Here is a 26,206-nt window from a genome sequence, read left to right on the forward strand (position 1 = left end):
AGTAAGGTAAAGTAAAGTAAAGTAAAAGTAAAGTAAGATAAGGTAAGGTAAAGTAAAGTAAAGTAAAGTAAAAAAGTAAAGTAAAAAAGTAAAGTAAAGTAAAGTAAAGTAAAGTAAAGTAAAGTAAAGTAAAGTAAAAGTAAAGTAAGGTAAGGTAAGGTAAGGTAAGGTAAAGTAAAGTAAAGTAAAGTAAAAAAGTAAAGTAAAAAAGTAAAGTAAAGTAAAGTAAAGTAAAGTAAAGTAAAGTAAAGTAAAAGTAAAGTAAGGTAAGGTAAGGTAAGGTAAGGTAAAGTAAAGTAAAGTAAAGTAAAGTAAAAAACTAAAGTAAAAGTAAAGTAAGGTAAGGTAAGGTAAAGTAAGGTAAAGTAGGCCAGCATTCTGACCTAAAGGTTTGCAAAAGAGAATCAGGATAGCGGGGTCTCTCCAGGAGAAACGCTTCTGCTGGTGTCTTCTTCCAGCAAATGTGACATTAACAGCTGTGTTTCCTTCACACCAGGTAGGCAGGCAGGCTTCAGAGGACATTTGCAAGGCAGAAGAAGCAAATCAGCACCAAAGGGATTAAGGTATTCTGCCGTGCAAATTCTCTCCTGCAAATACTATGCAGGATTCCAGTACCGTTGCCACCAGGCAGTTATCTCCTAGCGAGAAGACAAAGTTAAACTCACAACTGGGTTTACGTCTTCAGTTCAGCTGCAGACCATGGGATCCTGAAACCTTGTCAAGGACGCCCAAGCGGGTGTGGATTTGAAGCAGACGGTTCCCATAACGAAGTGGACTTGTTGATAATGGATTAGGTAAGACGTTGGGAGTTTGGCTGGGAAATCTATTATTTAAGCCTATGAATTGGTGTCGGAACCTCAGAGTTAGTTTTGCTTCGACCTAACCAAGCTGTGTATCCAATAAAGAGTAAGATTTTTCGGAAACGGGATGAATCTGGAGTTTTATTTGGATTCTTGAGATGGATGTTGACAAGCAGTTTATCACCCTGATTCTCTCATAAGTCCTTAAAGATCTGCTTTCGCCACTGGGCTTGGAGATCCAGAAGTGTGCTATAGGTTAAGTCCCCAAATTACAGCCATTCATTTAGTGACTGTTGTAATGGCACTGAAATGAAGGACTTATGACCGGTTTTTACACTTGCGGCCGTTGCAGCGTCCCTCTGGTCACTTGATCAAAATTCAGATGCTTGGCAACTGGCTTGTGTTTATGACAGTTGCAGTGGTCCGGGGTCATGTGATCCCCTTTGGCGACCTTCTAATAAGCAAAATCAATGGGGGAAGCCAGATTCACTTCACATCCGTCTTACTAACTTAACAACTGCAAGGACTTCACTTCAGAACTGTGGCAGCAAGGTCATAAAATGGGGCGAAACTCACTCAACGATTCTCTCACCTAGAGACAGAAAACTAATAATTAGCTATTTTTCATTAAATCTTGTTCAATTATAGCCCCAATGAGTTATTGCTTTCAGAATGCAGCATAGCTTCTCTGAGAGAGGGGGGAGGGGAGGCACCATCTACTGATATTATCCTGTTATTTGAAATACAGATAGTCCTCCATTTGCAATAATTCGTTTAGTGACCGTTTGAAGTTACAGCGGCGCTGAAAAAGAAAAAGTGACCCATGACTGTTTTTCACACTTATGACCGTTGCAGCATCCCCATGGTCACGTAATCATAATTCAGACACTTGACAACCAGTTCATATTTATGACGGTCGCAGTGTCCCGTGTGTGTGTGTGTGTGTGTGTGTGTGTGTGTGACGTGATCAACTTTTGCGACCTTCTGACAAGGAAAGTCAATGGGGAAGCCGGATTCACTTAACAATGGTGTTACTCATTTAACAACTGCAGTGAGTTGCTTAACAACTGTGGCAAGATAGGTCGTAAAGTGGGGCAAATCTCACTTAGCAACTGTCTTGCTTAGACATGGAAATTTGGAATTCAATTGTGGTTGTAAGTTGAGGACTGCCTGCATAGTACGTTCTTCGGCGTTTCCCTTCCTAGGGAACCATAAGAACAATATATCTATCTATATCTATCTCTATATCTATCTCTACCCATCAATATTTATCTGTCTCTATCTCTATCTATCTATCTATCTATCTATCTATCTATCTATCTATCTATCTATCTATCTATCAATCATCTCTCTCTCTCTCTCTCTCTCTCTCTCTTTATTTCTCTCTCTCTCTCTCTCTCTTTCTATATAGATATAGATATATAGATATATAATAAGCAGAATGGTCAAAAGATGAGAAAATTGGGTTTTTTTCCCCCCTGTTAAAGTTCGGACGACACATTTGGAAAACATCCGATTAGGTGATCGAAATCCAAAACCGATTCCAAATAAAACCTCCAGGCCCATCCTATTAAAACAGCCAACATATGAAATGGTAATTAGCATGAGGGCCCATGAAATGGCAATGAATTAGCATATTAACAAGGCTGCCATTAATATGTACAGGACGATTTTGTGTCCCTTCAACTGAAGTAGCTCACGGTTTCCATTCCACGGGGAAAAAAGAACGGAAGTGGAAAATATTGGATTATAACGGGGCAGAAAGTTTGGGGGAAGAGGCATCACAAGAGGTGAGCGAGCTGGATTTTGGCATGCGAGATTTTTTTTTAAAAAAAACCGAAATAAAAAGAAAAGAATCGCGTTAAGCAACATCAACATACCCATCATTGAAAGCACCGTCATGTCGGGAAGAGGTAAGAATGTCCATCTCAATGAAGTTGTCCTGTAATGTCTCTAGGAATGTCTGCTTTGGTATGTTTCTATGTACATGTGGAAACACGAATGAAGGCAAGTGAGACATGCAGTCATGAAGCATGAACGTCCTCAACCCACGATGGTTATAAAGGTGGCTTGTGCATGGAATTAGAATGAACGGGGGGGGGGGGCATCGAGCCATATGTATAGCGCCAGGCAACATATACATATACATATACAGCCTTGGAGAAGCACCCACTCCTGTCTTGACCACAACAACGTATTTCACGTACTCAGTCACAGCAGAAAACAGAGGCTGCCCAATAGCCGAATTCCGGTAAAGAGCTTAAGACTCGGTTTGGCTTTCGTACAGGTGGGTCCTCGACTTAACGACGGTGCGCTGAGGGACCGCTTGAAGTCACAAAGGCACTGAACAAAGGGATCCGCGAATGCTTTTCACGTGGCCGTTGCAGCCTCTTCTCCATGGCCACCTGGTCACAATTCGGGCGTTTGGACACTGACTCATATTGACGACGGTTGCAGTGTCCCGAAGCCAGATTCACTTAACAACTGTGCTACTCACTTAACAACTGCAGTGATTCACTTCACAACTGTGACACGAAAGGTCATAAAGTGGGGTTGAAACTCACAACTGTCTCGCTTAGCAATGGAAATATTCGGCTCAATTGTAGTCATAAGTTGAGGACCTCCTGTATCTTTATGTGAGCAATGGTGTACTCATATTGGGAAGGACATGAAAGCCTGGGGTTATATAATAGTGTGTACAGACATACACACACAGACACACATATATCTATCTATCAGATCTATCTCACACACACGCATATACACACACACACATACATATATATGTATACACACACAGACACACGATTAATAGAGCTGAAGCAAAAAGAAAATGGTTTTTCTTATTGACTTTCCCCCCCACACACATTTTCTCCCCAATACTTATTTACAAGGAAGAGGGGCAAGAAGCTCTAATTAAAGTTGGTTTGGGTTTTTTTTTGCAACCTGTATAGAGAATGAATAGTATCAAAGTCTACATAATATATACAGGTAGTCCTCGACTTACAACAGTTCATTTAGCGACCGTTCAACATTACTGAAAAAAGTGCCTTATGACCGTTTTTCACACACTTACGACCTTTGTAGCATCCCCATGATCATGTGACCAGATCCTTGGCCACCGACTCATACTTATGACCGTTCCTTTGTTGCAAGGTCATGTGATCACCTTTTGATAAGCCAAATCCTTCAAGAAGCTTCTTCAGTTCTTCAGCAAAGAACTGAAGAAGCTTCTTGGATGAGAAGTGAAATGTCTTCTCATGGAAGTGAAATGTCTTCTCAAGGAAAAACCAAGGAACTCCAGTTGCCTTTTGGGGAAAAAAAGCACCTTTGGGTCACCCAAGACCTGGATGAATGAGAATCTCCACAGATGTTCAACAGGCAGGAACTAGAAATACAGACCTTGACAACTGCTAAAATCAAAAGCTTGCTGTCGTTTGTCTTCACACTTCCTAAGCACACAGGCAAAACGCTGGGCCAAAATGGAAATAAATAATAAGGAGAGGAAATTTTTGATGGATCAGGTGCCAAATGGCAAAGCAGGGAGGACACAAATGAGAATTTATCAGCAGTTAAAAGCCCTTGTCGTCTTTTTTGTCGTTGCTATTCTCAATATGAAGTTGTGCAATTTAGCAGGAACTTGCCGATATAAAAACGAGATACGATTCTGAGTGATGTAGCCTTGATGCAACTGCCAATAACAAAATAAGCACAAGGAAGTGAGGTTGGAGAGTGATAAAAAAATGCAAAAAGCAGAAAGAAAAATAGAGAAGCAATCTCCAAAAATAGCATTCTACACTACACTACACTACTCTACTCTAGGTTTTTATTCTTGACAGCTGTAATCTTTCGGCAGGACTATTATTCTCATATTTCTGACATTCAGAAAAAGTTTTCCAAAGGGGAAAACATGGAGTCTTGGATGAAAATCCTGGTGACTTTGAAATTGCATTGTGCTAATGCTGAACATGTTACTTGGACTGGGGTAGGGAAATGCAATGTTAGGCTTCAGGATGGAGGTTTACGTGTGAATTTATCTTCTCTTCGACAGAGGTTGCCGGGCCCTAGCTAGATAAAACTGCTCTTGCAGCAAAGAAATTCTGTAGGGTTGTTTTTTCTTTGTGTACAGCTTTTACAAATTTTAACTGTTTTTATATTTGTAATTTCAGCTGTTTGTGGGCCACCCAGAGTTGCCTTATTGGTTGAATGTTGAATGAACCTTTATTGTCAAAGTACAACCATGTATACATTGAGATGGGCTGAAGCAAGCAAGCAAGAGGGAGGGAGGGAGGGAAAGAGAGAAAAGGGAAGACTGGATAGATGGATGGATGATGGAGGGAGGGAGGAAGGAGGGGAGGGAGGAAAAGAGAGAAAAGAGAAGGATGGATGGAAGGATGGGATGAAGGAAGGGAGGGAGGAAAAGAGAAAAGAGATGGATGAATGGATGGATGGGATGGGATGGGATGGAGGGAAGGAAGGAAGGAAAGAAGGAAGGAAAAGAGAAATGTAAGAAGCGACAAAATGAAATGTGAATGACAAAAATTAAAGTAAGTTTTTAAATTATTTTAAATAATTAAATTGAATTGCTGAATGGTCCTGGAGAGTTGTCCCATTCCCAGGACTGTTAGCTTCCTTGAGTATCCAAGGGATGAAAAGACGTTGTATAAACGGACATAACACATAAATAAGCAGCACAGCCAGCAGTGCTTGGCTGTGTCATTCCTGGATGTCTTGTTGGAGTCAACTGGATGATGGAGCTGTCCGAGGTCCTGCAGCATCAATCGGATGACGCTACCTACAAATAACCGCTCAATTCTGTAATATCTGAATGATGGTTCTGCCTGGGCCTGGACTTGAAGGGGAGTTTCAAGAGATCAGAAGGCCACCACATATATTACTGTCATCTGGTAGCAGAAAGATGACGACAACGGTCTTCTGCTGAGTTAACCTTTGATCTAACTTCAGCCGAGATGGTGTTATATCAACAGCAGTAGGAACAGTTTAACTATGAAGTCATAACACAGTTAAATAAACATATTTAACCAAAGATGAACCAAAGCTACAGCTGAGCAGATGAACAGAGAACGCAAATAATCATCCGAGGAGGAAGCAGGCTTGTAGTAGAGAAGAGACTGGACAACCCCACTGTCTGGAATGGTATAGGTCAGGGGTAAGCAACCTTGGCTCTTTTATGACTGGTGGACTTCAACTCCCAGAATTCCTGAGCCAGCCATGCTGAGGGGAAAGGGAGAGGTTTCCAAGCTGAGCCAGGCTGGCTCAGGAATTCTGGGAGTTGAAGTCCACGAGTCATAAAAGAGCCAAGCTTGCCTACCCTTGGTATAGGGTCTCCTCCTTGAGCAGGGGGTTGGACTAGAAGACCTCCAAGGTCCCTTCCAACTCCGTTGTTCTTTTATCTTCCAAAGTTGGCCCAGGATGTCTCTTAGAGGGCTCTGCATCAGCTTGCAGTGTTGTTTGGGGAAAAGAAAAAAAAACAACAACCACAACGTTCCACTGGATTACAAAAGTGATGGCAGTAATAAACACTAACTACAACATGCAATTATCCAAAGTCAGGATGAGGGAAGAGCGATGTGGCCAAGAAACTCCTGGGGGGGGGAGGAGGGGTAAGGTTAGGAAGGGAAACGCTACTAATTGATTGATGCTGTCCTCTGCAGAACGCCTAGCTTGCTGGAGCAATATTTTAATAAGAGGAAATACACAGCCGGCAACCTTGCTCCTATTAGGTCTTAACAAGATCTTAGCTTTGCTGCACAGCCGGCTACAATTACACAGCGCTGACCATCAGCCCCGCTCAGAAACTAAATCTTTTCGATATATCGACTGATTTCAGTTTCATAAATAGGATATTGATTTAGTCCTCTTTGGGGGATGGAGCTGTGCAAATGAACACCGGCCGCTGGACGCTCCTTTTAAATTTATTCCACTCAGGCCCATTTTAGAAGGGCAAAAATAGCCTTACGAGCCACTGCTAATGTCAACGATATTTTGAAGCTGAGGGAGACAACTTGGAGAGTTCCCCCCTTTTTTGTCTTCATCCGGTGCTAGAAACCGGTTGGGAATAAGCTACGGGTAAGCGCGTCACTTTACGGTCATAGTTCAGCCCCCAATTTTTGTGGTTAAGCGAGACAGTGGTGAAGTGAATTTCGATCCACTGTATGACCTTTCTCGCCACAGCGGTTAAATGAATCATTGTGGGTGTTCAGTTAGTAACAAGGTTGTGAAGTGGCTTCCCCATCGACTTTGTTTCTCAGAAGGTCGCAAAAGGGGATGGCGTGACTCTGGGACACACTGCGACCGTCATAAATATACCATATTTTACCCCAAAGTAAGACCTAACTGGAAAATAATCCCTAGCGTGATTTTTCGGGGTGCTCCTAATATAAGCCCTACCCCAAAATCAGCACCAGTTAAGATCATCAACCAGACAGGACACATTTAGTACGGCCATTGGACTTATTCAATTATAAAATAATCATATTAATGTATAATAAAATATATATAAAAATTAATATTATTGACATTTATTTGAATAAATGTAGATGAATACATAAGACATCACCTGAAAATAAGCCCTTAATATAAGACCCGTTCTTGTTTTCGGGGAAATACGATACAAGTGTCCAAATTTCAATCACATGACCCTGAGGATGCTGCAACGGTTGTGTGAAAAACGGTCCTAAGTCCTTTTTCAGGGCCCCGGTAACTTCAAGTTGGACTGTTGTAAGTCAAGGACTAGCTGTGTGCATTCTATGGCATAAGCGGCATCTGTTTATCCAATCACGGTCCATTTTTTTGCCAGTTTTAAAATTCACAATCATTGTCACGATCCTTATCTGCACAATTTCAGACTTAAGGACGACTTAAGAAATGTCTTCGGATCCTTGAAAACGCGAACCTGGCTAGTGCTAAAGCAGGGATCTCACTGCACTATCCATCAATGTTCACATTTCTTCAATGGTTGCAAAACAATTACATTTAGACATCTAAAACTGTCTGAAGCACGCATCACGAGGTACAGGTTGTTTACACCCTTTAGAACAAAATGCACAGAAGGATGCTAATTGGGGAAAACGCCAGACAAGGCTGACGTTGGTTGAATTATCATTGAATGATACTGTTCCTTCTGTTAAGGAGCCCTGGGGGCACAATGGTTAGAAGGCAGCATTGCAGGCTAACTCTGCCCACAGCCAGCAGTTCGATCCTGACTGGCTCAAGGTGGACTCAGCCTTCCATCCTTCCGAGGTTGGTAAAATGAGGACCCAGATTATTGGAGGGCAAATATACTGACTCTGTAAACTGCTTAGAGAGGGCTATGTAAAGTACTATGCAGTGGTATATAAGTCTTAAGTGCTATTGCTATTTCCTTCCTTCCTTCCTTCCTTCCTTCCTTCCTTCCTTCCTTCCTTCCTTCCTTCCTTCCTTCCTTCCTTCCTGTGGCGCAGTGATTAGAAGGCAGTATTGCAGGCTAATTCTGCCGACTGCCAGCAGTTCAATCCTGACCAGCTCAAGGTGGACTCAGCCTTCCATCCTTCCAAGGTCGGTAAAATGAGGGCCCAGATTATTGGGAGCAACATGCTGACTCTGTAAACCGCTTAGAGAGGGCTGTAAAGCATTGTGAAGTGGTATATAAGTCTGAAGTGCTATTGCTACTGGAATTTGGCTGGCAGTGGAATGCGTAGCTATGAATAATTGGAGCTACGTTCTATTGGATAGCTCAGGAGATCTCAAGAATTTATTAATTGATAGGGCTCGCAACTTGGGCGTCCTCCTGGACTCACGGCTCAATTTTGAAGATCATATAGGAGCCGTGACCAGGGGGGCTTTTGCCCAGGTTCGCCTGGTGCGCCAGTTGCGACCCTACTTGGACCGAGATGCCCTACGCACACTCATGCGCTCGTGACCTCCCGTTTAGACTACTGCAACGCTCTCTACATGGGGCTGCCCTTGAGGACCACTCGGAGGCTTCAACTGGTGCAGAATGCGGCCGCGCGAGTTGTGATGGGGGTTTCCCGATACTCCCGTGTAACACCTCTTCTCCGTGAGCTGCATTGGCTTCCGGTTGCCCTCCGGGTGAGATTCAAGGTGCTGGTGATGACCTATAAAGCCCTAAATGGCTTGGGTCCGGGATATTTGAGGGAACACCTGCTGCCAGCATCAAGTTCCCTTCGTCCTGTGCGCTCCCACAGGGAGGGTCTTCTCAGGGTGCTGCCGGTAAAAGATTGCCGGCGGATAACACCCGGGGGAGGGCCTTCTCTGTGGGTGCACCTGCCCTCTGGAACCAGCTGCCCATGGAGCTCAGGACTGCCCCTGACCTGCGTTCATTCCGCCGGGACCTGAAGACTTGGCTCTTTGAGCTCTCTGGCCCAGGCTGAGAATTTTAACTGGGGTTTTATTCTCAGGGATAATTTAATCTTTTTAATTGTCTTTTAACTTTTGTATTTGTATTGGTGTGATTTTAAAATGCCCTGTAAACCGCCCTGAGTCCTTCGGGAAAGGGCGGTATATAAATATAATTAAATTAAAATTAAATTAAAATTAAGAAACAGGAAGCTAAAGCGCAACTAGTTAATTTTCGGAATTATGTAAACTAATCTCTTTTCAAATTTTGTGTTCTCTCTAGGATACACACAGGGCAGGCCTCCTACAGTACTGTGTGCCCTCTAAGAAAGCTGAAGTCAAAATGCACCAGCCAGATCAGGGACCTCTTGAAATGGCGACTTAGGAAATCCACAACAGTTTTTGTCTGTCCATCTACCTGCCTATCAACTCAAGGACATTGGAATCCTTCCTTCCTTCCTTCCTTCCTTCCTTCCTTCCTTCCTTCCTTCCTTCCTTCCTTCCTTCCTTCCTTCCTTCCTTCCTTCCTTCCTTTCCACCCTAGACGGTATCTCTTTACTCTCCTACCATCGGGTAGGAGATATAGGAGTATAGCCAGCCGCACCAACAGGCTGAAAAACAGCTTTTATCCGTGGGCTGTTAGGCTTTTGAATGAGAAATAACTTGTGTGAATTTTATGCAGAATTGACTTGGGAGGCCGGTGTGTGGTGTAGTTGATTCACATGGTGTAGTAAGATGGAAGGTTTGTTGTCACTGTGTGTTGGGGGGTGGGAGCACAAAGGGAGGCTCAGCTAATCTTAATGTACACATAGTTGTACTTTGACAATAAAGGTTCATTTCATTTCCTTCCTTCCTTCCTTCCTTCCTTCCTTCCTTCCTTCCTTCCTTCCTTCCTTCCTTCCTTCCTTCCTTCCTTCCTTCCTTCCTGTGGCGCAGTGATTAGAAGGCAGTATTGCAGGCTAATTCTGCCGACTGCCAGCAGTTCAATCCTGACCAGCTCAAGGTGGACTCCGCCTTCCATCCTTCCAAGGTCGGTAAAATGAGGGCCCAGATTATTGGGAGCAACATGCTGACTCTGTAAACCGCTTAGAGAGGGCTGTAAAGCATTGTGAAGTGGTATATAAGTCTGAAGTGCTATTGCTACTGGAATTTGGCTGGCAGTGGAATGCGTAGCTATGAATAATTGGAGCTACGTTCTATTGGATAGCTCAGGAGATCTCAAGAATTTATTAATTGATAGGGCTCGCAACTTGGGCGTCCTCCTGGACTCACGGCTCAATTTTGAAGATCATATAGGAGCCGTGACCAGGGGGGCTTTTGCCCAGGTTCGCCTGGTGCGCCAGTTGCGACCCTACTTGGACCGAGATGCCCTACGCACACTCATGCGCTCGTGACCTCCCGTTTAGACTACTGCAACGCTCTCTACATGGGGCTGCCCTTGAGGACCACTCGGAGGCTTCAACTGGTGCAGAATGCGGCCGCGCGAGTTGTGATGGGGGTTTCCCGATACTCCCGTGTAACACCTCTTCTCCGTGAGCTGCATTGGCTTCCGGTTGCCCTCCGGGTGAGATTCAAGGTGCTGGTGATGACCTATAAAGCCCTAAATGGCTTGGGTCCGGGATATTTGAGGGAACACCTGCTGCCAGCATCAAGTTCCCTTCGTCCTGTGCGCTCCCACAGGGAGGGTCTTCTCAGGGTGCTGCCGGTAAAAGATTGCCGGCGGATAACACCCGGGGGAGGGCCTTCTCTGTGGGTGCACCTGCCCTCTGGAACCAGCTGCCCATGGAGCTCAGGACTGCCCCTGACCTGCGTTCATTCCGCCGGGACCTGAAGACTTGGCTCTTTGAGCTCTCTGGCCCAGGCTGAGAATTTTAACTGGGGTTTTATTCTCAGGGATAATTTAATCTTTTTAATTGTCTTTTAACTTTTGTATTTGTATTGGTGTGATTTTAAAATGCCCTGTAAACCGCCCTGAGTCCTTCGGGAAAGGGCGGTATATAAATATAATTAAATTAAAATTAAATTAAAATTAAGAAACAGGAAGCTAAAGCGCAACTAGTTAATTTTCGGAATTATGTAAACTAATCTCTTTTCAAATTTTGTGTTCTCTCTAGGATACACACAGGGCAGGCCTCCTACAGTACTGTGTGCCCTCTAAGAAAGCTGAAGTCAAAATGCACCAGCCAGATCAGGGACCTCTTGAAATGGCGACTTAGGAAATCCACAACAGTTTTTGTCTGTCCATCTACCTGCCTATCAACTCAAGGACATTGGAATCCTTCCTTCCTTCCTTCCTTCCTTCCTTCCTTCCTTCCTTCCTTCCTTCCTTCCTTCCTTCCTTCCTTCCTTCCTTTCCACCCTAGACGGTATCTCTTTACTCTCCTACCATCGGGTAGGAGATATAGGAGTATAGCCAGCCGCACCAACAGGCTGAAAAACAGCTTTTATCCGTGGGCTGTTAGGCTTTTGAATGAGAAATAACTTGTGTGAATTTTATGCAGAATTGACTTGGGAGGCCGGTGTGTGGTGTAGTTGATTCACATGGTGTAGTAAGATGGAAGGTTTGTTGTCACTGTGTGTTGGGGGGTGGGAGCACAAAGGGAGGCTCAGCTAATCTTAATGTACACATAGTTGTACTTTGACAATAAAGGTTCATTTCATTTCCTTCCTTCCTTCCTTCCTTCCTTCCTTCCTTCCTTCCTTCCTTCCTTCCTTCCTTCCTTCCTTCCTTCCTTCCTTCCTTCCTTCCTTCCTTCCTTCCTTCCTGTGGCGCAGTGATTAGAAGGCAGTATTGCAGGCTAATTCTGCCGACTGCCAGCAGTTCAATCCTGACCAGCTCAAGGTGGACTCAGCCTTCCATCCTTCCAAGGTCGGTAAAATGAGGGCCCAGATTATTGGGAGCAACATGCTGACTCTGTAAACCGCTTAGAGAGGGCTGTAAAGCATTGTGAAGTGGTATATAAGTCTGAAGTGCTATTGCTACTGGAATTTGGCTGGCAGTGGAATGCGTAGCTATGAATAATTGGAGCTACGTTCTATTGGATAGCTCAGGAGATCTCAAGAATTTATTAATTGATAGGGCTCGCAACTTGGGCGTCCTCCTGGACTCACGGCTCAATTTTGAAGATCATATAGGAGCCGTGACCAGGGGGGCTTTTGCCCAGGTTCGCCTGGTGCGCCAGTTGCGACCCTACTTGGACCGAGATGCCCTACGCACACTCATGCGCTCGTGACCTCCCGTTTAGACTACTGCAACGCTCTCTACATGGGGCTGCCCTTGAGGACCACTCGGAGGCTTCAACTGGTGCAGAATGCGGCCGCGCGAGTTGTGATGGGGGTTTCCCGATACTCCCGTGTAACACCTCTTCTCCGTGAGCTGCATTGGCTTCCGGTTGCCCTCCGGGTGAGATTCAAGGTGCTGGTGATGACCTATAAAGCCCTAAATGGCTTGGGTCCGGGATATTTGAGGGAACACCTGCTGCCAGCATCAAGTTCCCTTCGTCCTGTGCGCTCCCACAGGGAGGGTCTTCTCAGGGTGCTGCCGGTAAAAGATTGCCGGCGGATAACACCCGGGGGAGGGCCTTCTCTGTGGGTGCACCTGCCCTCTGGAACCAGCTGCCCATGGAGCTCAGGACTGCCCCTGACCTGCGTTCATTCCGCCGGGACCTGAAGACTTGGCTCTTTGAGCTCTCTGGCCCAGGCTGAGAATTTTAACTGGGGTTTTATTCTCAGGGATAATTTAATCTTTTTAATTGTCTTTTAACTTTTGTATTTGTATTGGTGTGATTTTAAAATGCCCTGTAAACCGCCCTGAGTCCTTCGGGAAAGGGCGGTATATAAATATAATTAAATTAAAATTAAATTAAAATTAAGAAACAGGAAGCTAAAGCGCAACTAGTTAATTTTCGGAATTATGTAAACTAATCTCTTTTCTCCTTTCAATAAATCAGGTTCATAAGATTGTAACAATCTAATATTCTTGGCTGTGAGCAGCTGCAAGGAGTTTGACCCTATTATTTTGATCCTACGAGTACTTCTCGACTTGCGTCCAAAATTGAGCCCAAAATTTCTGTTGCTAGCACAGTTAAGTGAGTTGTGCTCCATTTTGTGACCTTTCTTGCCATAGCTGCTAAGTGAATCACTGCCGTTAAGTTAGGGACACGGTTGTTAAGTGAATCTGGCTTCCCCATTGACTTCTGCTTGTCAGAAGGTCGCAAAAGGGGATCGCGTGACCCAGCAACCGTCGTAAATATGAGTCGGTTGCCAAGCGTCTATGATTCTGATCACGTGACCAATGGGGATGCTGCAACGGTCGTAAGTGTGAAAAACAGTCCTGGAGTCACTTTTTACGGCTCCGTGGTAACTTTGAACCGTCACTAAACGAACTGTGGCAAAGTGAGGACGACCTGTGTTTCAGAAATTCAACCCGGGAGAAATCAGAAAAATGAAGAAAGAAAAAAAGGCCGTGCCAAAGGGATTATGGATAAGGGAGTTGTATAGGGCATAGGATGCTAGTGGTTATAATAACATTGGTCCATATCTCTCCTATCTCTCGTGATTCCATCCCAGCTGTCTTATTACATTCGTGAAGATGTACCTGCACAAATATAACATTTCATCCAAGGGAGGGGGGTGGGTGGGTAGCAAAAATAAGGGTTTACCTTGTCTCCAGGGGGATGTTACTGTTGAGTAACCAGTTGTCCTGAGCGTGTGTAGATTCTTGGTTCCCTGCCTGCGGTTCTCCGGAGAGCGAGTGGTCCGTAGGAGCAGGGCTGGGATTACTGCGTGGTGTGAAGTTCCCCCGATTTAAAGAGTTGATGGATGCCGCGTGGTGCTGGTTTGGCGTGTGGGCGTGAGAAAGAGGAGGGGGAGGCGTCCGAAGTCTTGAGGGATTCGAGAGGCTTGGATGATCTGCGGGAGAAAAAAATAAAATAAAAAATAAACCATGAGGGGCTTGAAAACGGAAAATGGAAAACCCCTTCGCGACGGCCGGATTGGAGGAGGAAAGTTCCGTGGCTAGGCGAAACATCCGTTAAGTGAGTTTTGCCTCATTTTACGACCTTTCTTGCCAGAGGGGGTAAGTGAACCGCCGCAGTTGTTGAGTTGGCAAGATGGTTGTTTGGCCAATTTGGCTTCCCCCATTCGCTTTGCCTGTCAGAAAGTCACAAAAGGGGATCACATCTCTCTCTCTCTCTCTCTCTCTCTCTCTCTCTCACACACACACACACACACACACACACACACACAAACACACACACACAGGGACACTGCAATCCTCATAAATACAGGCCAATTGCCAATTGCCTGAATTTTGATCACGTTATCATGGGGAGGCTGCAACGGTCGCTTTCGGGGCCGATGTGACTTTGAACCGTCACTAAGTGAATGGCCGCAAAGCGAGGACTACCTATCGGCGCATCAAGTCAGTAATGAGCGGAATTACCCGAACGCCAACTTTGATTTCTGGGGAGCGGGAAAAGACATTTATTGCTACATCTGCTCTCTGAAACTGCTGTTTTCTAAGACAGTGGTTTTCAGCCCCGAGTGGCTTTAAGATGTGTGGACTTCAACTCCCAGAATTCCCCAGCCAGCATGGCTGGCTGGGGAATTCTAGGAGTTGAAGTCCACATATCTTCAAAGCCGCTCGGGTTGAAAAACACCGTTCTAAGAGACCTCAGAGACCAACTTGGGGAGCCTTGGTGGAGCAGTGGGCTAATGGCTCCTTAAGTAACACCAGCTGCCTGCAATTAGTGCAGGTTCGAGTCCCACCAGGCTCAAGGTTGACTCAGCCTTCCATCCTTCCCAGGTAGGTAAAATGAGGACCCAGATTGTTGGGGGCAATTAAGCTGACTTTGTAATAATGCCGCTTGGGGTGTGTGTGAAAGCCCTAATAAGCAGGCATTATACATAGAATGAAGGCTACTGCTAAGCTTGTAAGCCGCCCTGAGTCTTCGGAGAAGGGCGGGATATAAATGGGAATTAAAATAAAAAATAAAAAACTTAAGTTACCGTCTTCTACCTCCACTCAGGAAAAGTTATTTTTGTTTCAGCGATCTGCCTCCTGCTTCTTTCCTTTTTACCGCAACCCAGAATTGAAAGAAAAATTCACACAACCTCCAGGGGGGTATTCTTGGCTGGCCTGCCTCTTTTTGACAGGAAGAATGGATCCTACGGCAGACGTGTCCCAGTCCCACAGCAGGAACCCAAACAGCTCCCCCTTTACCTGTCTAGCAACCTCAATGCTTCCCTCCTTCCTTTCAAAACACATTCTGGGGGGGGGGGGAAACAGAGCCAGGAAAATAAGAAAGCAGTACAAAATACTCAGTACAGGCAGTCCTCGACTTATGACCACTGTGTACGTTGCCGCGACCTTTGTCAGCTGAGTTTTGCCCAATTCTACCACCTTCGTTGCCGCGGCTGTTAAGTGAACCACCGCGGTTGTTAAGCTGGTAACGCGGCTGTTAAGTGAATCTGGCTTCCCCCATTGACTTTGCTTCTCAGGAGGTCACACAAAAGGGGATCGCGTGACACCCCCCCCCCGGGGGTGGGCATTGCGACCGTCGTAAATACCAGTCATTCGCCAAGCGTCCGAATTCTGATCGGGTGAGCAGCTGGATGCTGCAGCGATAGCCAAGTTTGAAAAGCCACTTTTTTCCAGGGACATTATGACTTTGAACAGTCGCTAAATGAATTGTTGTAAGTCGAGGACTACCTGTATGTTAGGACAGGGGTCCCCAACCCACCCACCCACCCCCGGTCTGTGGACCGGTACCGGGCCGCAGCATGCCAGCAACGGGTCCGCACAAACAAGCAAAGCCCCATCTGCGGGATGCGGGCAACACACAAAACCACACACACCCCTGGTCCATGGAAAAACATCTCTCCACAGAACCGGTCCCTGGTGCCCCAAAGGTTGGGGGCCTCTGTGTTAGGATATAGAAGGCAATTTCTACATTCTTCAGGAGGAAGAGGAGGAGGAGGAAGAGGAAGGACAGATCAGCCCAATTCTCTGCATCCAATTAGCTTGTTATCACCACCCTTCTACAGCAATGCCCTCTTCAAGAAAAATGCCAGTCACTGAAATATATTACAGAAAGTCCTCAACTTACACCTATTCGTTTAGTGACTATTCTAACTTACCATGGCAGTGAGAAAACAAAAAGGCTTATGACCGTTTTTCACACTTATGACCGTGGCAGCATCCCCGTGGTCACATGAATCAACATTCAGCCGCTTGGCAACTGGCATGGACTTATGACGGTTGCAGTGTCCCGGGGTCACAGGATCCCCTTTTGTGACCTTCTGACAACCAAAGTGCATGGGGGAAAGTCAGATTCACCTAACAACCGTGTTACTAACTTAACAACTGAAGCGATTCACTTAACAACTGTGGCGAGAAAGGTCGTCAAATGGGCCAAAGTTCACTGAATAACTCTCTTGCTTAGGAATGGAAACTTTGGGCTCAATTAATGATGATGATGATGATGGTGATGGAAGGGACCTTGGAGGTCATCTAGTCCAACCCCCTGCTCAGGCAGGAAACCCTATACCATTTCAGACAAATGGTTGTCCAATCTCTCTTTAAAAGCCTCCAGTGATGGAGCACCCACAACTTCTGGAGGCAAGTTGTTCCACTGGTTAATTGTTCTGTCAGGAAATTCCTCTTTAATTCCAGGTTGCTTCTCTCCTTGATGAGTTTCCATCTGTTGCTTCTTCTCCTGCCTTCAGGTGCTTTGGAAAATAAGTTGACCCCCTCCTCTTCTTTGTGGCAGCCCCTCAAATACGTGAATATTGCTATCATGTCCCCGCTAGTCCTTCCTTCCTCTAGACTGGCCGAACGCAAGTCCTGCAGCCGTTCTTCTCTCCTTGATTAGTTTCCATCCGTTGCTTCTTGTCGTGCCTTTGGCCACTTTGGAGAATATCTTGACTCCCTCTTCTTTGGGGCAGCCCCTGAGATATTGGAACACTGCTATCATGTCAACCCTAGTCCTTCTTGTCACTAGACATACCCAATTCCAGCAAACGTTCCTTATATGTTTTAGCCTCCAGTCCCCTGATCATCCTTGTTGCTCTTCTCTGCCCTCTTTCTAGAGTCTCAGCATCTTTTTTACATCGTGGGGACCAAAACTGGATGTCGTATTCCAAGTCTGGCCTTAACAAGGCCTTGTAAAGTGGTATTAACACTTCACGTGATCTTGATTCTATCCCTCTGTTAATGCAGCTGAACACTGTGTTGGCCACTTCACAGGTGTTTTTTTGTTGGCATGGGCAAAAAGGAGGAGGAGGAGGAGGAGGAGGAGGAGGAGTATATATATCGCCTTCAGCTGCGGAATCAAAGGCAGAAGGTCAGCCTAACAAATAAATCAAAACGGATCTGTGGCTGTTTGTAAACATGACGTGCGGAGTCCCAAACAAATGGCATCTTAGAAAGGACGGGTGCGATTGCATTGCCAACTACCTACGTGCATTCAAAACAGTTTGAGGGGAAAAACGCTATTTTGGGCTTGCCTCCGGAAGCTGTGGGTGCTCCAACCCTGGAGGTTTTTAAGAAGAGACTGGACAACCGTTTGGTCTCCTGCTTAAGCAGGGGGTTGGACTAGAAGACCTCCAAGGTCCCTTCCTTTATTCTGTTATTCTCAAATACCAGGGTATAAGCAAAGGACCTTGGGAGACAGAAGGAAAAGCTACAGATTAGAGAACAGTGGGCTAAGAGGCAGCTGAGCCCAGCGTAGGAAGAGGAGGTGGCAACGATCTCAGAAGGGACCTGTTGTGATTCAGGGTCAGCCTGTGGGTTCGGCAGTTGGGTCGGACGATTCAGAGGAGGAGGAGGGGGGGTGTTGCGGAGGACAGCCCTGAGGTTTCGCAGAACCCTCAGCCAGGCCCCTCCCATCTGGTTACGACGCAGACCCAGCTGTGTGAGCCTGACAGCATGGATGAAGATGACCCACAGCTGGCCCTGTTCAAGGACGCCCAACGCAGGAGGCAGTCAATCAGGAGTAAACAGAGGAAGGCAATGGGGCACCTCGGAAGGAGGCAGAGAGAAGCCACGCCTTGAACTGTTTAAAACAGGAATGTGTGGGAGGGCTGGTTTGCTGAAGGCAACCGTTTGAATAGCTCCTGTTTCGTGGTTCGTGTTTGGTTTTGCTCTGTTTTATGTCAATAAATTTGGCAGGCTTGCCTTTTTGTAAAGGGGTTGTCCCTGCCTTTTCTGCAGGGCCGGTAGTAGGCTGGTACAGAACAGGACCCTTCCTGTCTTTGCAGACCCTAAAGTGATGGGAAGAGACCCTTTCAGCCTTGCATGACTCTGTTAACGTCCCCTTGGAATCAGAGGTTGGAAAAGGAAGTTGGGAAATCATCTTTATGGCTAATCAACTTTTCCCCTCCTGCCTGCATCGCCCAGTTAGGTCTGAGCTTTGCTGCTGCTGCTTGTTACACAGTTGTTGGCTTATTTAAACTTGCCACATTTTTGCTGTGTTAATTTAACGTGCAAAGAAAACATGACGCACAAATTGTTCACACTGTTTGTTTCTCTTTGCTGTGTTCCTTGTGCAGTGGGCATCCTCCCACCCCTTGCTAGTCACGGGAGCTGAATTATTAGATGCACTTTTGCTGTTAGCTAATATTACTTGCATTGCAAGTGGTCCTTGTGAGTTACGGCCTTTCATTGAAGTGGAAACGGCAGGGGGGAAAGTGACCGTTTTTTCCACACTTTGCAGCATTCCCCACGGTCACATGATCAAAATCTGGACCCTTGGCAGCTGGCGTGTATTTGTGACGGCTGGGATGACTTTTTACGACCTTCTGACAAGCAAAGTCAATGGGGGAAGCCAGATGCACTTAACAACCGTGTTAGTAACCTTCCGTGTTTCCCCGAAAATAAGACCTAGCTTGATTTTTCACGATGCTCGTAATATAAGCCCCACCCCCAAAAATAAACCCCAGTTAAGATCGTCAGCCAGACGGATGCATTTAGTACCGTATTTCCCTGAATAAAAAGACCTAACCGTAAAATAAGCCCTGATGCCTCTTTTGAAGCAAAAATTAATACAAGACCCGGTCTTATTTTGGGGGAAACACGGTAACCACTGCTGTGGTTCACGTAACATCTGTGGCAAGAAAGGTCGTAAAATGGGACAAAGTTAACAACTGTCTCGCTTAGCAATGGAAATTGTGGAGTCAATTGTCATTATAGGTCAAAGACTAAATTGTACTACTGACTTCTCCTCTTGTGGTGTTTATAACGCCGTCCGACTAAATTGTACTACTGACTTCTCCTCTTGTGGTGTTTATAACGCCGTCCGACTAAATTGTACTACTGACTTCTCCTCTTGTGGTGTTTATAACGCCGTCCGACTAAATTGTACTACTGACTTCTCCTCTTGTGGTGTTTATAACGCCGTCCGACTAAATTGTACTACTGACTTCTCCTCTTGTGGTGTTTATAACGCCGTCCGACTAAATTGTACTACTGACTTCTCCTCTTGTGGTGTTTATAACGCCGTCCGACTAAATTGTACTACTGACTTCTCCTCTTGTGGTGTTTATAACGCCGTCCATTCTTGAGGGACATTGCGTCGCTGCTTCTGTCAGCTTCACAGAGGGCGGTGGAGGCATCTAGCCAACCTTCCCTGATCTTGAAAAGGATCCTGTTAGTCAGGTCCGTGCAAGAGAAGACCAACGTTTAACCTTCTGAGGTTAAAAATTAACTTTTGACCTCCTTGCAAATCTCAATCTGCCAAATTATTTCCTTCCCAGCTAAGGCTTCATCCAGAGGTCCCCAACCTTTTCGGCACCGGGGACCAGTTCATGGAGAAACTGTTTTTTCCACGGACCGGAGAGTGTGTGGTTTTGCGTGCTGCCTGCATCCCACAGATGGGGCTTTGCTTGTTTGTGCAGACACGGACCAGGGGTTGGAGACCCCTGGCTTAATCCATGTTCGAGCATCCAACTGGGAGCAACTTTTTGTTAAAAAAAAAAAAGATGGAGAATCACAAGAGGAGGAATATGAAAGGAGGGTTTGGGGTCAGGAGTTAAGCTGCTCCTTTGGCTGTATTTATTAGACATCCTATCCATCACCCTCATCACCGGAGGATTAATAACATCCGGAGGGAGCAGGCGAAGACCTTTATGGACCCAGACATTTGTTTTCCATTCTTTGGCCTGCTGCAAATTTCAATCTTGAAATCTCAAGTTGCAGGTAACACAAAGCTTTTAAGGCAATCTAGAGATTGCCGCAGCTGTCAAGAGGAGTAACACAGCCATCAAATTACTGACAGCAAAAGGACAAACCCTGTTTGTGTGTACCGAGCTGTTACAGGTAGTCCTTAACTTACAACAGCTCATTTAGTGACTGTTTGAAGTTACAATGGCTCTGTAAAAAATGGACTTATGACTGCTTATTTCACCTTTAACGATTGTTGCAGTCTTCCCATGGTCACGTGATTAAAAACTTGGGTGCTTATTATCATGTATGGTGGACATGTGTTAAAGCAAAGAGATATTGGACAAAAATGCATACTTGGCTAGAAAAAATGTTGGGAAAATATGTAGATTTTAAACCTGAACTTATTTTAATTAGGTAGAATGCCAGAAAAGATTGATAAACAAAGTATATACTTAATTTTACATGGGATAACAGCGGCAAGAATCATATTCGCACAACACTAGAAAACCTGAAGAAATACCACCCAGAGGAAGAAACAATTAAAAAAAATTACTAGAATGTGCGGAAATGGACAGACTTGCTTTGAGGTTGAAAGAAAAAGAAGAAAGAGAATACTTTCAAACGTGGGACTTATTTTATTCATGGCTGGAGAAAAGGATAAAGGTTTAGGAATTAAACTTGTATTAGTCAATGATAAACTCAAGACAACACGTTTCTTGAAAAAGTACTGCTGAATTGTAGGAAAAAAAATAATAAAAACTTCATTTTTTAAAAAATTGGATGCTTGGCAGTTGGTTCATATTTACGACGGTTGCAGTGTCCCGGCGTTATGTCATCCCCTTTGGTGACCTTTTGACCAGCGGGGGAAGAAGCCAAATTCACTCAACAATATTGTTACTAACTTAAACAGCTGCAGTGATTCACTTAACAACGGTGGCAAGAAAGGTTGTAAAATGGGGCCAAATTTACTAAACCAATGTGATTGAGTTTATCATGGTACCTCCCACCCAGATCAGAGACCGTGAAAGGAACAGATGGAAACAGACCGGGTCAGAGCCCCTGAAATGGACATTCGTCCATTTCTTTTGCCTTTCTGTTCCTTGCTATCCTCTCCATTCTTTTTATCCCATTAAATAATAATAATAATCCGTCTTGCCTTCCAAGTCCAAACAAAGACATTTTTTGTTCAAGGATCCCACCAAACTGCAGCATAAAACCACGGGCCGTTTCTGTCTTGGCAGCTGTGATTTTGACACCCGGTCTGTCAAAATAATTAATATCTTGGTCTCAGGTTTTGCTTTTGCACAAAGCTTCACTGATTCTAACCCCCCCTCCCAGTTCCACATCACCCCTCCCTAACTTCTCATCACTCAACAAGCTGGAAAAACCACGGGTGCAGGGGAGTGGAAAATTTTCTCGGGAAATCAACCCTTTTTAGGGTGATTAGATCTTAGTTGCAAAGGAGAGTTAAGGTTGACTTTTCAATTCGGGTCCCATCGTCTTACAGAAACGGAAACACAGTTCTGTCTTATTGGTTATGTAAGGATTTTTCAAAGTATCTTGAAAGGACACCACACTGGACAAGAATCAGAATCAGAATTGAGCTGAAAGGGACCTTGGAGGTCTTCTAGTCCAGCCCCCTGCTCTAACAGGCGATTGCACCATTTCAGACGAGTGACCGTCCAGTCTCTTCTTAAAAACCTCCAGTGACGCACCCACAACGTCACAAAGACAGGTAGTCCTTGACTTACAACCATTTGTTTACTGACTGTTCAAGGTTACAAACGGGACTGGGAAAAAGGGACTTATGACCCTTTTTCACACTGAGAACTGTTGCAGCATCCCCGCAGTCACGTGATCAAAATTCAAACACTTGGCAACTGGCAAGTACTTACGACGGTTGCAGGGTCCCGCGGTCAGGTGACACCCCCCCTGCCCTTCTGCAATATTCTGACAAGCCAAGTCAATGGGGAAGCCAGATTCACTTAACAACCGTGTTAACTAACCTAACCACCGCAGTGAGTCACTTAACAACCCTGGCAAGAAAGGTCGTTAAACGGGGCCAAATTCGCTGATCTACCTTGCTTGGTAATCGGTTGGGTTCAATTGAGGACTATCTGTACAGTGAGTCATAAACAAAGCAACCGGCTGGATGACACAATAGAAGATAGAAGGACAGAGTTGGAAGGGACCTTGGAGGTCATCTAGTCCAACCCCCTGCTCAGGCAGGAAACCCTGTACCATTTCAGACAAATGGCTGTCCAGTCTCTTCTTAAATACTTCCAGTGTTCGAGCACCCACAACGTCTGGAGGCAGGTTGTTCCACTGGTTAATTGTTCTAACTGTCAGGAGATTTCTCCTTAGTTCTAGGTTGCTTCTCTCTTTAATACCTTCCACCCATTATTTCCTGAATTGCCTTGGAGAATACGTCGACCCCTTCTTCTTCTTTCCGACAGCCCCGCAGCCCTTCCCTCCAAACACTAACCAGAATTAAAGCGAACTCAGCTTAGCTTATTGTGCAGATAACCATCATTTGCCGTTGCCCATCACTCTGATGCAAATACTGTAGTCTCGTTCTTCGAAACATCCTGCAGCAGGATCAAACGACAACGGGCTTCTTGCATGCCTGCCGGTCCTCTCCTCGCTCTAATGTACATATCGGGAACTTAATTTATTAATGAAAAAACGAGTCTTTCGAAATCAGAAATGAAGTTAATTCGTGAACTTCATTTCGTATTTCGAAAGACCCCTTTTTAATGAGACAGCCCAAGTATCATATTTATATCTATCCAAGTATCATATTGATGATGAGGCAGGCTGCAAGGCTTCTTAGGATATAAAGCCGAACTTAAGAGAGAACTTTTACAAAATGTTTTATAGGTGGCATTTAGATCCTAAAAAGCTTGCAAGTATGTATCCGAACTACCAACCTAAATGTTGGAGATGTGGTGGCGAAGACGCAACGTATTTTCATATATGGTGGACCTGTAAAAAGGTTAAAGCTTTTTGGATTAAAATCTGGTGGAATATGCAGAAGATATTTAAGCAAAGGATAAAGTTTTGTCCGCAATTGTTCTTATTGGGCATAATTACAGATACTACTGTTGTGGACACCAAGTTGATGTTGAACTTAATTACAGCAGCAAGACTTTTAGTAGGTCAATATTGGAAGAAGGAGGAACTCCCGACTATAGAAGAATGGACTCTAAAAGTTTCTGACCTGGCGGAAATGGCAAAGATTTCGGCTTATTTGAAAGATCATTCGCAACAACGTTATATTATGGAGTGGAAAAAGTGGATTGATTATATCCAGAACAAATATGGGACCAAAAAGTTTCATTTAGCATTTGTATAAGTTTTTTTATGTGATATTAGTATTGCTTGTAGTCATTTCATATGAACTAGAGTGCGATACACTTAATAGTTTATTGTTGCTAACATATGGTTGTTTATGATAGTTTTTACTTTTATACCTTGTATTTAGCTCTGGGAAGTCCGGGAGGGGGGAGGGGGGAAGGGGGGGGAGGGTTAGGGAGGGTTAGGAAGGGTTGGGTGGAGGGAGGGGGGGAGGGATTGTTAAAGATAAAATGTATTGTAAAACTTTTCAATAAAAAAAATGGATATAAAGCCGGAGATGAACAAGACAAAAAAGCTAAGCTGCTGAGAAGGAAGCTTTAAAAAAAAAGGCAACGAACAATTTTGGCCGATTTCTGCAAAGCGGATACTTTTTAAGAAAATCCCATCAAAGCAAACCTTTTTTAGAACAAGTATCCAACCCCAGGACATCAATTTGGGAGGTTGATGGGGCAGACAGAGGCGTTCCAGAGACAGAAAGCCTTCAATTTACGACCAAAATTTCCATTGCCAACCAAGGCAGTTGTTAAGTGAGTTTCGTTGCATTTTGTGATGCTTTTTTTTTTTGCCACAGTCGTTAAGCAACTCACTCCAGTTCTTAAGTGAAGCAGGCGGTTGTTAAGCGAATCTGGCTTCCCCCATTGACTTCGCTTGCTGGAAGCCAGCTGGGATCGTTACCAAGAGTGACCCCGTCATAAATGGTGCAACTGTCCTAAGTACACGCCAGTTGCCACACGTCTGAATTTTGATTTATTTATTTTATTTTAATTCCATTTATATCCCGCCCTTCTCTGAAGACTCAGGGCGGCTTTACAAACGCCAGTTGCCACGTGACCCTGATCGTAAATGTGAAAAAGTCAAGGACTTCTGTATTCCCATATCTCCCGTTGCAAAGCATAAACTCCCTTTCCTAGGGGTGCAAAAAATATATATATATTTTTTCCTCCGCTAATTTCAGAATTTTGCAACGCACATCTCCAATCAAGCAACGCAGGGAACAAAACACACATTTGAAAATAAGCATGCGTGTTATTTGTGGAACGTTACAGAATCAAGTTCCAGGCGGGGAAAATAAATAAATATCCACCTTTTATTTTCCCCCACCCGCCCAGCTCTCGAACTGTTTCACAGCACATTAAGCAGCGGTGGAAAATGATAATAAATTGGTGTAATTTCAGAGCAGAGCCTAAAGATACCTTATCTGTAACTCAAGGAGCTTCACTTCAAACCTTCCTCTCTTTGGAGACAGGAAAACAAAGCAAGCTTGGGCCGCCCGACTCCTCACTCCAAGCGTATAAATTAAAGAGCAGAAGGAATTACTGACTAGGAGACTTTATTACTGCTAATGTAATACACGCAGTTCGGTCAGCAGAAGGAGGCAAACGCACTCAAAATTTCATTTCGAAAAAGAGAAGGTACAACATAATAAAAAGAGTAGATAAATAAGGATTGGCACTGAGGATAGCTTGGAAGGCTGGATTTCAAGGCAGGCTGCTGCTTTGCTCCTAACAGCCTCTAAATCAATTTTATGCTAGAGGTTTTTTTCCGTTTTTTAACCCCAAGAGAGTCTAAATCTCTTCGGAGATGAAGCACGCTGTCAAACTGGATTGGAAACATGTCTGCGAGCCACATGGGTCACAAAAAAAAAAAAAGAGAATCGGAGCTATCCCTGGAACAAATCTCAAATGTTTGAAATCAACCTTTGCTGGGGTGGATAAGATGCTTGAGTGAGAATCATGGGTGCCATTTAAACCCGAATTCAGATGAGATAAGAGAGGAGGGGAGGGGGGAAGGAAGCATCAATCTTCCACCACCCCCCTCCCCTTAGTTCTTGTTGTTGTGCCTTTTGTATCATCTTGTTCGACAGAGATGGAAGATGCAGCCACACGGCAATAGGCAGAGCGATAGAATCAAGATCACATGAAGTGTGAACACCACTTTATGATGCCTTGATGAGACCACACTTGGAAAATAGAATCCAGTTTTGGTTGCCACGATATAAAAAAAAGATGTCGAGACTCTAGAGCAGGGGTCTTCAAACATGGCTCTTTTATGACCCGTGGACTTCCACTCCCAGAATTCCTCAGCCAGGCACGGCTGGCTGAGGAATTCTGGGAGTGGAAGTCCACGGGTCATAAAAGGGCCAAGTTTGAAGACCCCAATGCTCTAGAAAGAGTGCAGAGAAGAGCAACAAAGATGATTAGGGGGGCTGGAGGCTAAAACATATGTAGAACGGTTGCTGGAATTGAGTATGTTGTCTTTAATGAAAAGAAAGACGAGGGGTGACATGATAGCAGTGTTCCAGTATCTCAGGGATTGCCCCAAAGAAGAGGGAGTCAAGCTATCCTCCAAAGCGCCTGAAGCAACGGATGGAAACTCATCAAGGAGAGAAGCAACCTGGAACTAAGGAGAAATTTCCTAACAGTTAGAACAATTAATTAGCAGAACAGCTTGCCTTCAGAAGTTGTGAATGTTCCAACAATGAAAGTTTTTTTTAAAAAAAATGATTGGGCAGCCATTTGTCTGGAAT

The 26,206-nt window shown here is 44.8% G+C and overlaps 1 protein-coding gene across 1 annotated transcript in view; it reads right to left on the reverse strand.

Annotated features, from left to right (window-relative positions):
• TENM4 (teneurin transmembrane protein 4) overlaps positions 1–26,206 on the reverse strand; it is a 315,526-nt gene that overhangs the window by 179,180 nt on the left and 110,140 nt on the right. Inside the window, exons 3-4 of the mRNA XM_081327781.1 lie at positions 13,820–14,069; positions 2,681–2,779 (exon numbers count right to left, since the gene is read on the reverse strand). Of these exons, the coding sequence (XP_081183907.1) occupies positions 2,681–2,779; positions 13,820–14,069 (349 nt within the window). The remainder of the gene's footprint in view (positions 1–2,680; positions 2,780–13,819; positions 14,070–26,206) is intronic.

The sequence above is a fragment of the Vipera berus genome (genome assembly GCF_964194415.1).
Source record: "Vipera berus genome assembly, chromosome: 4".
Classification (NCBI taxonomy): Eukaryota; Metazoa; Chordata; class Lepidosauria; order Squamata; family Viperidae; genus Vipera; species Vipera berus.